The following is a 13,175-nucleotide window of genomic DNA, read 5'->3' on the forward strand; positions in this document are numbered from 1 at the left end:
ATATTTCTAAAGACTGGGTTTTTAATTTTTGTTGGTCCTCCATGTTGTACCATTGTTTCTGTATAATTTAGTTCTGTTCTTTATTATATCCTTTAAATATGTGTTTCTTGGGTTTCATCTTTTCCCCCTTTCTTTGTACTCCTACCTACTATGTTTTCTTTTCTAATATAAGTATATTTTTTGTTCTTCAGTTCCATACTTTTTGACTTTCTCGTTGATTGCTTCTTTGACTCAAGAGTTGTTTACAAGTGTCTTTTATTTTTCCAGATGTATAGATTTCTGGTTCATTAGTAGTTTATATCATTATTTTAACTAAACTGCTCCGTGGTCACAGAATGTAGTCTGTAGAGTCTTATTGATATTAGATCAAACTTTTTTTTTTTTTTAAGATTTTATTTATTTATATATCAGAGAGAGAGAGAGCACAAGCAGCGGGAACAGCAGGCAGAGGGAGAAGCAGGCTCCCTGCTGAGCAGGGAGCCCGATGTGGGACTCGATCCCAGGACCCTGGGATCGTGACCTGAGCCGAAGGCAGACGTTTAACTGACTGAGCCACCCAGGTGTCCCTAGATCAAACTTCTTAATTATTTAATGTATCTTAATGTATTTAATGTATTGTTTGATCTTCTATATCCTTTCTAGTTTTTGTGTGTGTCACCTTATCTTTCAAATGCTAAATAGTAGATATCTTCTATTGTGATTGTGGATCTGTTTATTTTTCCTTAGAATTACGATAATTTCTTTGGCTTAAAATATTCTGAGCACCTTTTAGAGGGACATACAAATGTATAATTGTTATTTCTTTTGTGATAAAATGAATCTTATTATGTACTGACCCTCTTTATCCTTCAGGATGCATTTTGATTTAGTCTATTTGTCTTAATACAGTTATCTAAGCTGTTTATTGTTTAGTATTTGCCTTACATATCTTTTTCCATCTTTTTAATTTCAACCTATTACATCTCTGATAAACTGCATATAAGTGGATATTTTTAAAAATCCAATCTCACAAATGGTTGTACAACTCCGTGAATATACTAAAACCACTGAAGTCTAGGTATACTTTAAGTAGGTGAATTTTATGATGTGTATATCTCCATAAAGCTATAAAAATGCAGTCTCAGTCTCTTTTAGGTGTCATATGTAGTCCATGTTTAATGATTCAATTTGGATTAGTATCTATCACCTTGTTAGCTATTCTCTTTTCCATCTGTTCTTTCTTTTTTCTTCTTTCTCTTGGATTTGAGGCATTTATTAGAATTCAATTTTATCTCCACAATTGACTTATTTATACTCCTTAACTTTTTGGGTTATTTTTGTTTGTTTGTTTGTTTTTACTGGTTGCTCTAGGATTTTCAGTATACATCTAATCAGAGCTTGTCTTCAAATAATATTGTACCCTTCACATATAGTATAAGGACCTTACAACAGTATATTCTCAGTTCTTCCCTCTTCCTTTGTGCTATTGTTATATATTTTATTTTTACATAGAGTACAAACATGTCATATGTGCTACTAATTTTGCTTTAATCATTTACCTTTCAGAGTAATTTTAAAAATTTTTAATGAAGTTTTTTTTCCCTTCCATTCATTTTTGGCGTTCTGTTTTTTTTGTTTTGTTTTTTATAGATCCATGTTTCTGTCTGATGTTGTATTCCTTGTGCTTGAAGAACTTCCTTTAACTTTTCTTTTACTGATGGTCAGCTGGCAGTGGATCCTTAATTTTGTTTCTTTGGGAAAGTCTCCAATTTTAAAATACATATTTGCTGGATATTGTATTCTGGGTCTTTTTGTTGTTGTTGTCTTCAACGCTTTAAGTTTTTCTTGTCAGAAACCACGCAAGCTAAAATTCTGTTGTCATTCTGTTTTTGTTCATCTGCCTGTAATGTGTTTGTCCCTCTGCTTACCCTTAAGGTTTTCTCTCTTGTTTTTAGCAGTTTGAAGATAAAATGACTTGATGTACTTTTTTGCTTTGTTTTTTTTCCTCTGAGTTTCTTGGCCCTCTGGATTTGTGTCTACCATGAAATTTGGAAAATTCTTGGTTATTCTTTCTTCAGATATTTGTTCTGTCCCACCATACTCTTTTTTCCTCCTGGGACTCCCATTACACATACGTTAGATTATTTGATATTGATAGTAACTCTTGGATGTTCTGTTCTTTTTTCCCCCCTCATTATTTCTTCTCTTTGTGTTTCAGTTTCTGTTGACTTAAATATTTCTATTGACTTATCATTAAGTTCACTGATTCTTTCTTCCACTTTGTGAGTTGTCTGATGAGCCATTGAAAGCATTCTTCACATCTGTTACTGTGTTTTTCATTTCTAGTGTGTCCATTTGATTCTTTTAGTTTTTATTTCTCTATGTGATCTTGCATGTTTTTCACTTTTCTTTTAGAGCCTTTAGCATATTAATCACAGTTATTGTAAATTCCCTTCAGGTAATTTTAATATCTGTGTCATATGTGAGGCTGATTCTGTTGATTGCTTTGTCTCTAGGTAATATTTTGTTTTTTCTTACCTGTTCCTCTGCTTTGTAATTTTTTGTTGAAAACTGAATATCTTGAGTAGGACAGTAGACTAAGGTAAGTAGTTTTTATGCCTGGAAATGGGCATACCTTTTCCTCTGCGAGGCCTTTAATGTGGGGTATTTGAGTTAATATAGTCAGGAGTTGGGCTGGGTTTGAGGTTTGTTGTTTCTGTGGTTACCCTCATTGCACCACAGGCTTCAAATTCCTCTAGCACTATCTTATTTTTAGATTGGGGGCTGGTTTGCCAACAGGTTTTCTCAGCATCTTTAGGTCTTCCATTTACACAGCACTTCAGAGAGAGTCAGTCTCCAGAGTGTTCCACTGTTACTTGTTACAGGAAGTTGGAGGGGCAGAAGTCTTCCCCATTTTTCTGATAAACCCTCAGTCTTAGGCTGCATTGTGTCCCTGGATCTGGAGTGTTTGACTTTCTTAGTGCTCCTGCCCCACCACCAGCTGTAGTCCTAGGCCCACAATATAGTCCTGTCCCTTCCTCAGATGTAGTGATTTCCCCAGTGCTCCAGGGGCAACAATGTTTCTTGGCCTGGGAAGCCTATGAAACCTTTTATTCCCTAGAGGAGACAAGCAAGGTTTAGTGCTCCTTCTGTATTGCCTGCTCTTCTCTTTCCTCAAGCCTGTGCTGTGGAGATCTCTTTCTCAAGACTCTCATCAGTCTTTTTTGTGTGTACCTCTTGGGGTCCATGAAGAAAAAGTATGTAAGAGCTTGCGAACTCTGCTGTTCCCCTTAGGCTCCACACTCTCTTGTCAGCCAACACTTGGCCGCAACCAATTTGATAATATTCTGGCTGAATTATTCTTTTTTTTTTTTTCCCCCAATACGTACCCTCTTTAATACCCATCACCAGGCTAACCCATCCCCCCACCCCCCTCCCCTGGCTGAATTATTCTTAACAGCTTCTGGCTTCATCTGCCCTGTCTGTCCTTAGATTTGGGGATAGTTGGTTGCCTTGTCACCTCACCTGTCTGGTTTCAACAAAAGTCGTGAATTTAAGAGTTTGGCTGGCTTTTTTTTTTTTTTTAATTGAAAGAGTGAGAGTAATGCTCTTTCTATTCTACAACCCCATCAGGAATCAAAACTCTTTATTATGATATACTTAAAATTATTTTCTTTTTTCAATTTATTTCCTCCCTTTTTCTATTTTTTCCCCTCCTTTCTTGCTTTTTTATTGGATTAATTTAGATGTTTCTCTTTCTGCTACTGGTTTGACTTTTATAATTCCTTTTCTATTAGTGTTTATTACCTGAAAAAAATTAAAAATGCTCATCTGACTGAACAAAGTTTGATGTTGATAATTATCTCCATCTTCCTTCTAAACTGTATAAGGGCCTTGGAAGATCTTCATGTGCTCTTCTTCCATCTTCCAATCTTATATCTTACTATTATTGTACATCTTTTTTATATCTCCAAATTACTAGACATTATTTTTTTTTATGGAGTCAGTGCTTATTTGGATTTGTCTATTTGCACACTTTTTGCTCTCTGTTACTGTTATTTAACAGTTTCTGATTTCAGTCATGAGTAGTAAACTCTCACTTTCTTAAAGGTAAATGTACTTTTTCTCACTGTTATATGATAGTTTAGCTGAATATACGATTGTAGGATGAAATTTATTTATTTATTTATTTATTTATTTATTTATTTATTTATTTATTTAAAGATTTTATTTATTTATTTGACAGAGAGAGAGATAGCGAGAGCAGGAACACAAGCAGGGGGAGTGGGAGAGGAGAAGCAGGCTTCCCACGGAGTAGGGAGCCCGATGCGGGGCTTGATCCCAGGACCCTGGGACCATGTCCTGAGCCAAAGGCAGACGCTTAATGACTGAGCCACTCAGGCGCCCCGAAATTTATTTTTTTAAGCACTACAAAGTTTTCCTGTTGAGATGTCTGCTGCGTATTTCACTTTCCCCCTTAACAGAGACCTGGTTTTGCCCTTGATTTGTCTCTTCTTTTCGTTAGCATTCTGTTTTCTTTTTTTTTTTTAAGATTTTATTTATTTATTTGAGGGAGAGAATGAGATAGAGAGAGCATGAGAGGGGGAGGGTCAGAGGGAGAAGCAGACTTCCCGCTGAGCAGGGAGCCCGATGCGGGACTCGATCCAGGGACTCCAGGATCATGACCTGAGCCGAAGGCAGTCGCCCAACCAACTGAGCCACCCAGGCGCCCCAGCATTCTGTTTTCTTAAAATGTATCTTAGCGAGGGTTTATTTGTATTTATCCTGTCTAGAACTAGTTGTGTTTCCTGAAATTTGGATTCATATATATATTTTTTACAGTTGTAAAAATTCTCAAGTATTGTTATCTCTTAGACTATCATATCTCACTTTTTTCTTTGTTTTCTGTTTTATATTGCAACCCCCATTAGGTGTATTTTGTACCTCCTAAGTCTCTTCTATGTCTCTTGACCTCTTCTGGAACACTATTTCTTTCTTTTCTTTTCTTTTCTTTTCTTTTCTTTTCTTTTCTTTTCTTTTCTTTTCTTTTCTTTTCTTTATTTATTTGACATAGAGAAACACAGTGAGAGAGGGAAAACAAGCAGGAGGAGTGGGAGAGGGAGAAGCAGTCGTCCCCGCTGAGCAGGGAGCCCAACGTGGGGCTTGATCCCAGGACCCTGAGATCATGACCTGAACTGAGGGCAGACGCCTAATGACTAAGCCACTCAGGCGCCCTTCTGGAACACTATTTCTTCAGTGTAGCTAATCTCCTGTTTAACCCTTTAATTAATTTTTAACATTATTGGCTATATTAACTTCAAGAAGTTGTATTTGGTTATTTTTCAAATTTGCTAAATGTGTTTTTTTTAAAAAAAAGATTATTCAGTTATTTATTTGAGAGAGAGAGAGGGAGAGCACATATATGAATTGAGGGAGGAGCAGAAGGAGAGGGACAAGCAGCCTCTGCGCTGAGCCAGGCACTGGGCTTCATCCCACGACCCTGAGCTCATGAGATGAGCCGAAATCAGGAATTGGATGCTTAACCAACTGAACTACCCAGGCGCCCCCAAATTTGCTAAATGTTTTTTGATAGTTACTTGTTCTTTGCTTATGTTTTGCTTCCTCTTTTTTTTTTTTTTCTTTTTAAAGATTTTTATTTATTTATTTGACAGAGAGACACAGCGAGAGAGGGAACACAAGCAGGGGGAGTGGGAGAGGGAGAAGCAGGCCTCCCGCCAAGCAGGGAGCCCGATGCGGGACTCGATCCTAGGACCCTGGGATCATGACCTGAGCTGAAGGCAGTCGCTCAACCAACTGAGCCACCCAGGCGCCCTGCTTCCTCTTTTTATGTCTAATAATTTTAAATAAATTATTTTATATAAAGTCCTCACATGATTACTATCTAGAGTTTTTAAAAAATCTGTTCTTGTTGTCCTTTTGTCTACAATTTCTTACTCATCAATTTTCGATTTTGCTTATGTGTGGAGTTTTATAATTTTGGATCATGGACTTGTATTGAGGGGTGGAGGGAGGATTTCTGTCTGTGAGAATTCTTTGCAGCTTATGTTGAAGGTATGTCCCTCTGAAGTGTAGTTATTTGTTCGGTGGTAGGAGGGAAGACAGTAAAAAGAGGTTGTGGAACATTTTGAATCTAAGTACTAAGTACTTGAGTACTAAGAAGTTTACTATTTTGTAGACAGATAGTGAGTCAGGAAGAGGAGTAAAAGTAAAAATGAAGAAACTCAGAAATGGTAGAAAGTTTTGGAGCTTAAATCTATTACACGATGCAGATTTTTAAATAAAGCTGGAGGGCAGGGTCATTTGTATTGAGTGAGGTCGAATAGATGAAATAACAGTAACAACCAAGGGTTTATTAAGTATCTGTTTAATTTCAGACATTACGTGAGCTTTTTTTTCTCAAATGATTCTTACTCATATGATTTTCTTTTGTCATACGATTCTTACAGCACAGCCTTTAAAGTCGGATGGTAATATCTATGCTTGTACCCGTGTGCTGGAATTTGATGGGATTAGATGAGTTTAGCAAGGGTGAAGAACTGTAAAATGAGGAGCCAGACTTTCCTGTCTTTGGTTCTAAAATCCCTACTGTTTCTTTCAGACCCCAAATGGAATATTTTGGGGTTAAGAGAAATCAGACATGGGGAAACTACCTCATGTCAATCAATTTAAGGTGTATATATATTTTTTAACATGTTCTATAGTTGTAATACATTAAGCACCACCGTTTATTGAGTTCTTTCTATAGGTTAAGCCCTGTTCCATGTAATCTCTCATTTAATACTGAAGAGAACCGAATGAGAAATAAGGAGTATTTTTGTGTGCATTTTTCAAATGATGAAATAGAAATATTATAACTAGTTTGCTTAATCACCAAATAACAAGTCAGAATTCACAACCAGTTCATGTTCCATAAAAAGACTGTGCTGTATATTGGAAGAATATGGAAGTGCATATGACACATTTCATGACATCAAGGATTTTACAGTCCAGTAAATGATGATAGAACTTTTCAGGCAGTCTGTGCTTTCTTTTGGGAATGGGAAAGAGGAGTTAAAGTCATCATATTTCTGTATCTACTCATTTGTGTAACACTGCCTGTTTCAGAAGTTAATACCTTCAAGGTCTGTGTAAACATTCTTAAAGTTTGTAGATATTTATTGTATAAACAGAGAAAATTAGGAAGAGTTTCTAATATGGACCTAAGTATTCTTTTGGATGACTCGATTTTTTTAAAGCACGTTTATAAATTTTTTTTTAACATTTAACTACTTGTTAAATAAAATCCACCTGTAACTAATAATAGCATTTTATATAATGTTATTGAGGTATAAAATGGGGAGGTAGAAATTTGTAGGTTTTTTGGGATCTTTAATGTCTGAGTATTTATATTTTTAATTATTAGAATCAGATCAATAGTAACCATCTTCGAAGAGCAGAACAAGAGGTGATTAGTCTACACGAGAAGGTGCAATATCTTTCGGCACAGAACAAAGGACTACTTACTCAATTAAGTGAAGCAAAGCGCAAACAAGCAGAGATTGAATGCAAGGTAAATATATCAGCTACCTAATGTTTTTGTCAATATAATAATGCCTTTTTGTTTTGTCTCTTCATTATTTTAAAACCAAATAAAACCAAAAAGAGGTAGTTTTATTTCCCACTTTTCCTGAACTTGGTTTGGTGGTTGCTTTCAGACAGGGTTAGCTCATCTTGCTGTGAGGTGGATTTCAGGCAGGAAACCTTATTTTCACCCATTGGTTAAATGCCAGTTTAGGAAATTAAGATAATCAAGTGGTTGAAAATTGATATCTCTTTATAATTTTTCTTTTGACTTGTAGCCCTTTAAAACCAAAGCTTTTAAAATCAGAACCAAAAAAATGGTAATTTAGAGAGGTTAGGGCAACTCTGCTTTGATCGGTATGGTATCGGTAGGCACTCAATATTGATATATGTTTTCTGGGTAGAGAGCAAAAGAAGTGTGTTTGCCCATGGATTGGGAAAATTGTGTACATTTCCCATTATTTTAATTGGTTTTTCCATTTTTTGTGTGTGAAGTGTTTGGATTTATAAAGCATCAAAAAGTATTTGAATGCAAGTAAATGTTTTCCTGAAATCAATTTACAGTACAACAGTAGTGAGAGAGTGAGGGGATGAAGAGTGGGGTGGATGAGGAGGGGGGTAGAAGGAGAGAGAGTGAGTGTGAGAGAAAGAGAGAGAAATAACTAAAGAGATGACTGTGGTCTGAGCATTAGAATAGATTACTGAGGACAAGTTATGGGATTTTAAAAATAAACTAGGCATCCATCTTTCCATGGTGAGATAGCAGGAATGATGCCCTTTAAAGAGTCCAGCCTTATTATTCTGTGATAAGAAAAAGACTTTCAATGGTACATATGAAGCTGTAATTCCATCAACTTGTTCTGGTGTCATTAAAAACCAAGAGTGAAGCTTGAGTGGTTTATCAGTGTCACTGAAATCCAGAGATGAAATTACATCCTAATAAATATGCATGGCTGTTGCAGTTTACACTGACAGAAATCTGTAGGCAGTACTGAAATTTGTACTAACTTAAAATTAGTCCCTCTACAAGGATATGAGTAGACCAATTTAAAAATAAAATAAAATGATGTGACATGAGGTTATATCATTTTGATTTGTCTTTATAATATGTGATTAAATTTTATGATGCCGTATTGTCTGTGCTGCCTTATTTTTAATAAAGAGCTAAACTTAATCTTTTTTCATTATTGGTGTAAGTTTTCCTTAAACATAGGTTGATAACACTGTTACTGGATTTAATATTGTTCCTCAAATGCCTTGGCACCTTTTAAGCAATGTAAGGTGTTCGTTGGAAATAATTTTTGGGATTTGCTGATGAAAATATATATATATATTTTTTAATTTAAGTAATAGGCTCAGACTCAGAATTTTAGAAAATTTTAAGAACCAATATGAGATTTTATTTAATTTTTAAGTGTTCAGTAATAATACTGTGAAATTTGTTACAGATGCTAATTCTGATATCTGCTTGTATGTTTACCCTGTATATTGATTTATTCAATGTTTTGTAATACCTTTTGTAGATTTTGAGAATGACCAGTGTGTTGTTACCATAGCACCTAGTACATTGTAATTAAGTGTATATATTTTATCGTGTTATGCTGGAACAGTTCAGGAACAAACCCTGACTTTTTCAAGGAAGCTAGGCCTTCAATTATAGAAGTTGGATTCATTTTCATTTAGTTTTTTTTTTTTAAGACTTTATTTATTTGAGAGCAAGAGAGCGCACATGCGGGTATGTGCACAAGTTGGGTGGAAGGGCAGAGGAAGAGGAAGACGCAGACTCTCCGCTGAGCCAGGAGCTGGACTCTGGGTGGGCTCAATCTCAGGACCCCAGGATCATGAACCTGAGCTGAAGGCAGACACTTAATCCACTGAGTCACCCAGGCGTCCCTCATTTAGTTTTATATGATTATAGCTTGTAATTTGTTGATAAATAATTATTAAATTTCATTTTACTTTTCATTTATGTAATATATCAGGATACTGTTTTTAATATTGTTATTTTCCCTCTACAACTGAATTTGTATGTTCCCACTTAAAGATAAAAATAGTATAAGTCTGTGATCTCCAATATGAAAATTCAAAACACTCTGAAACCCAAATGTTTTCTCATAAATTTCACACATTCATTGGGATGGCCATTTATAATTTTCATTTTATACTGCTTGGTGTGAATATTTATACTTTACAGTTTCATTGTGTCTAGCACTGAGCATAGTACTTCATTATGGATGCAGCCACTGGATAATACTAATGTATGGTTTATGTACCTTATTATTTTTCTAAAATCTAAAAAATCGTAAATTCTATGACATACCTAGCCCCCAAGATTTTAGTAATGAGATTGTGGGATTTCCTACATAAATCTAAATTTGAAGATTATAAAAGGTATTCTATTATCTAGTTCTACATATATAGAGAAAGATACCAATATAGATATATATATCCATGAGAAAAGGTATATTAATTCATATATAAACTTGTAAAATTGTATGATAAGTAATTTTAAGTGAGGAAAGTCAGAGTATTTGACTATGATTATAACATTGTGCATCTATGGAGTAATGACAGGAAAGAAACAGGAAGAAAATTAACCTGGTGCTTATATATAATATAAACTTTAATAGCTTAATACATATGCATTTTTTCATGCTTTGATTTTTTAACTGAGTATAAATGAAAGCATTGTTCACACTCTTTCCCCTTTTATCTCATTCTCTTCCTGACTCTACCACATACCCCTTCTTTTATTTTTTGCTAAGTAACTGCTTTTATTATTTTCTGATATGTCCTTTCAGAATTTTTTTTTTTTTTAAGATTTTATTTATTTGCGAGAGTGTGAGTGAGAGAGAGCATGAGGGGGTGGAGGGGCAGGGGGAGAGAGGGAAACAGACTTCCTACTGAGCAGGGAACCTGATGCAGGACTCGATCCCAGGACCCTGAGATCATGACCTGAGATGAAGGCAGACGCTTAACCGACTGAGCCACCCAGCTGCCCCTCTTTCAGAGTTTCTTTTAGGCAAATACAAGCAAGTAAAAGTACATAATTTTTCTTTTCACTTTCTTACATAGAAGTTAACATATTGTATGTTCTTCTCTTTGCTTTTTTTGTCACTATGGTGGTTTTCTTTTATGTCATCATGTTTTGTAGAGCTTTCAGTATCAGTGCTTCAAGAGTCTTCTCATTAGTTTCTAAGGTACATTGTTTTCCATTGCATGGATGTACTGTAGTATACCAAACTAGATCCTTGTTGATGGGCACATGGATAGTTCCCAGTGTTTTGCTGCCACAGTATAGTGAATAACCTTGTACATATATAATTTCAGACATATAGAGTTATATCTACATTCCTGTAGAGGTATATCTGCACATTCTCTTAGATTGTTTGAAACGGGTAAACGCATTTGTACTTTATACAGTTTTGTCAGATGACACTCCTTAGGGTTATACCATTCTGTACTCTGACCAAGAGGACATGATAGTATCTGTTTCTCCATTGTGTTACTTACAAAGTGTATAGTCAAACCTTTTCATTTTAAATAGATGTAACTTGCATATTTTAGGACAGTGATTCTCAAATAGGGATGGGAGGAGGTGAGATTATGAGACTTCAAAGAATGATGGTATCTTTTTACATATTCGTCAGATATTTGGGCAGCTTTTATTTGTCAGTCTTGTAGGCTCTGGGGATGCAGTAGTGAAGAAGGTGAGCACTGGGTTTAGTGAGGCAATAAGTAAAAATTACATAAGATTGTTACTAATGATGTACTATAAAGTGAGAGGTGAGGGGAAGTGGTGATTAAGATGGAGTGCCAGGAGGTGCTATCAAAGCTGAGATGTGAAGAATAGGAAAGAAGCAGCCATATGAAGAGCCGGGGGAAGATCCCGGTGTGAAAAGGGCAGAGTTCAAGATACAAAAGCAGGAAAGAAGTTGGTTGCTGAGTCTTGTATAAAGTAAAAAGCTAATGAAATAAAACCAGGGAAGTAGGTTGGGACTCCACTTCTTACCATACAAAATTTTAGGGCCCATACTAATGAGTTTGGGTTTTACTCTTAAGTGCTATGGGAGGCTATTGAAAGGTTTTAAACAGGAAATCAACTATGACTTTTTTTCTGTTTTGCTATATTTGCTTCAGTTTTTTTTTCTTTTAATTTTGAATTTTTTTAATGGATTTTTTTACTTTTTTATTTTTTATTGTTATGTTAATCACCATACATTACATCATCAGCTTTTCCTAATGTTAACATCTTACATAACCATGATACATTTATCAGTACTAAGAAATGAATGATGATACAATGTTATTGCTAAACTGCAGACTTTATTCAGATCTCCCCATTATGTCTCTGTCTCCTCCAATATGGGACAAGTTTCTTAATGTTTTCTTATCTTTTCTTACCTTGATTATTGAAGAATACTGGGCAGATACTTTGTAGACTATCCCTCAGTTTGGGATTGTATGTTTTCTCATGACTAGACTGAGATAATGTATTTTAGGAAAGAATACAGAGTTGAAGTGTCCTTCTCAGCACATGATGTAAGAAGACATATTGTAACCATACGTCTTATGGTTAGTGCTGTTAACCTTGATCATTTAAGTTGGTGTCTGCCAACTTTTTCCACTACAGAACTTTTTTCCTCTCAAACTCTGTTCATTAAAGCAAGTTACTAAGTCCAGGCCATAGCAGGCAGGGTGTTAAGGAGTGTTAAGTATCAAAGAACTTGTGGACATATATTAAAATCACCACAGTAATTAATAAATATTTGGGGGGAACTATTTTGAGGCCATGCAAATATCCTTAAAGTTCCAGCAACTAATTTTAGCTTTTGTTAGGGGATATTGCTCGTAGCAATTAATATAATTATTTTTTAAAAGAACACACACACCACTGTGTATGGAGATAGGTTTGAGGTGGGGTTGGAGAGAGATTTGTTACGAGATCATCAGGAAGTAGTACAAGATAGAGGTACTAGCTTGGGCTCAGGTATTGGCATTTAAATAAAGAGAAGTAGATAAATTCACTATCTGTTTTTGTACAGAACCAAGATTTGGTGATTAGATTGAAGAGGGGGAAAATTAGGGGGAATTTGGGTTTTTTTTACTTGATTAACATAATTTTGTATAATTTGTAATATATACATTTGTAGGTATGAATTTATATAATTCAACTTATATATAATTTGTATAAATAATTTTATTTTATTAATATAATTTTTATACAGTTAACTAAAATTAGTAGACTATAAATGTATGTTATCTTACTATTTTTAAAATTACCTCTAAAACTTAGTAGCTTAAAATAGCAATAAGCACCAGTATCCTAGAGTTTTTGTGGGTCAGAAATTCAAGAGCAGCTTAGCCAAGTGGTTCTGGTTTAGAGTCTCTTATGAGGCTGCAGTCATCTGAAGGCTTAACTGGAGTTAAAGGATAAGGTGCTTTATCCTTTAATAAAGGATATTATTGTGGCTCTCTCACAAGGTTGAAAGTTAGTGCTGACTGTTGGAGACATCACTGGCCTCAAGGGGATTTCTCTTAGTAAAGGATTTAGACAAGTATACAAACAAGCACAATGCAATATGAGTAGTGCTATGATTGAGGAGGTCTATAGG

At 35.1% G+C, this 13,175-nt stretch overlaps 1 protein-coding gene across 7 annotated transcripts in view; it reads left to right on the forward strand.

The window, feature by feature from the left end:
- The window catches only part of EVI5 (ecotropic viral integration site 5), a 201,250-nt gene that overhangs the window by 123,186 nt on the left and 64,889 nt on the right, over positions 1–13,175 (forward strand). For all 7 annotated transcript variants that reach the window (XM_064588815.1, XM_064588816.1, XM_054512745.2 and 4 more), the window contains one exon: positions 7,403–7,549. In XM_064588815.1, the coding sequence (XP_064444885.1) occupies positions 7,403–7,549 (147 nt within the window). The remainder of the gene's footprint in view (positions 1–7,402; positions 7,550–13,175) is intronic.

Source organism: Mirounga angustirostris, unplaced genomic scaffold, assembly GCF_029215605.1.
Source record: "Mirounga angustirostris isolate CCGP_5_RB_7025 unplaced genomic scaffold, mMirAng1.0.hap1 SCAF_4, whole genome shotgun sequence".
Classification (NCBI taxonomy): domain Eukaryota; kingdom Metazoa; phylum Chordata; class Mammalia; order Carnivora; family Phocidae; genus Mirounga; species Mirounga angustirostris.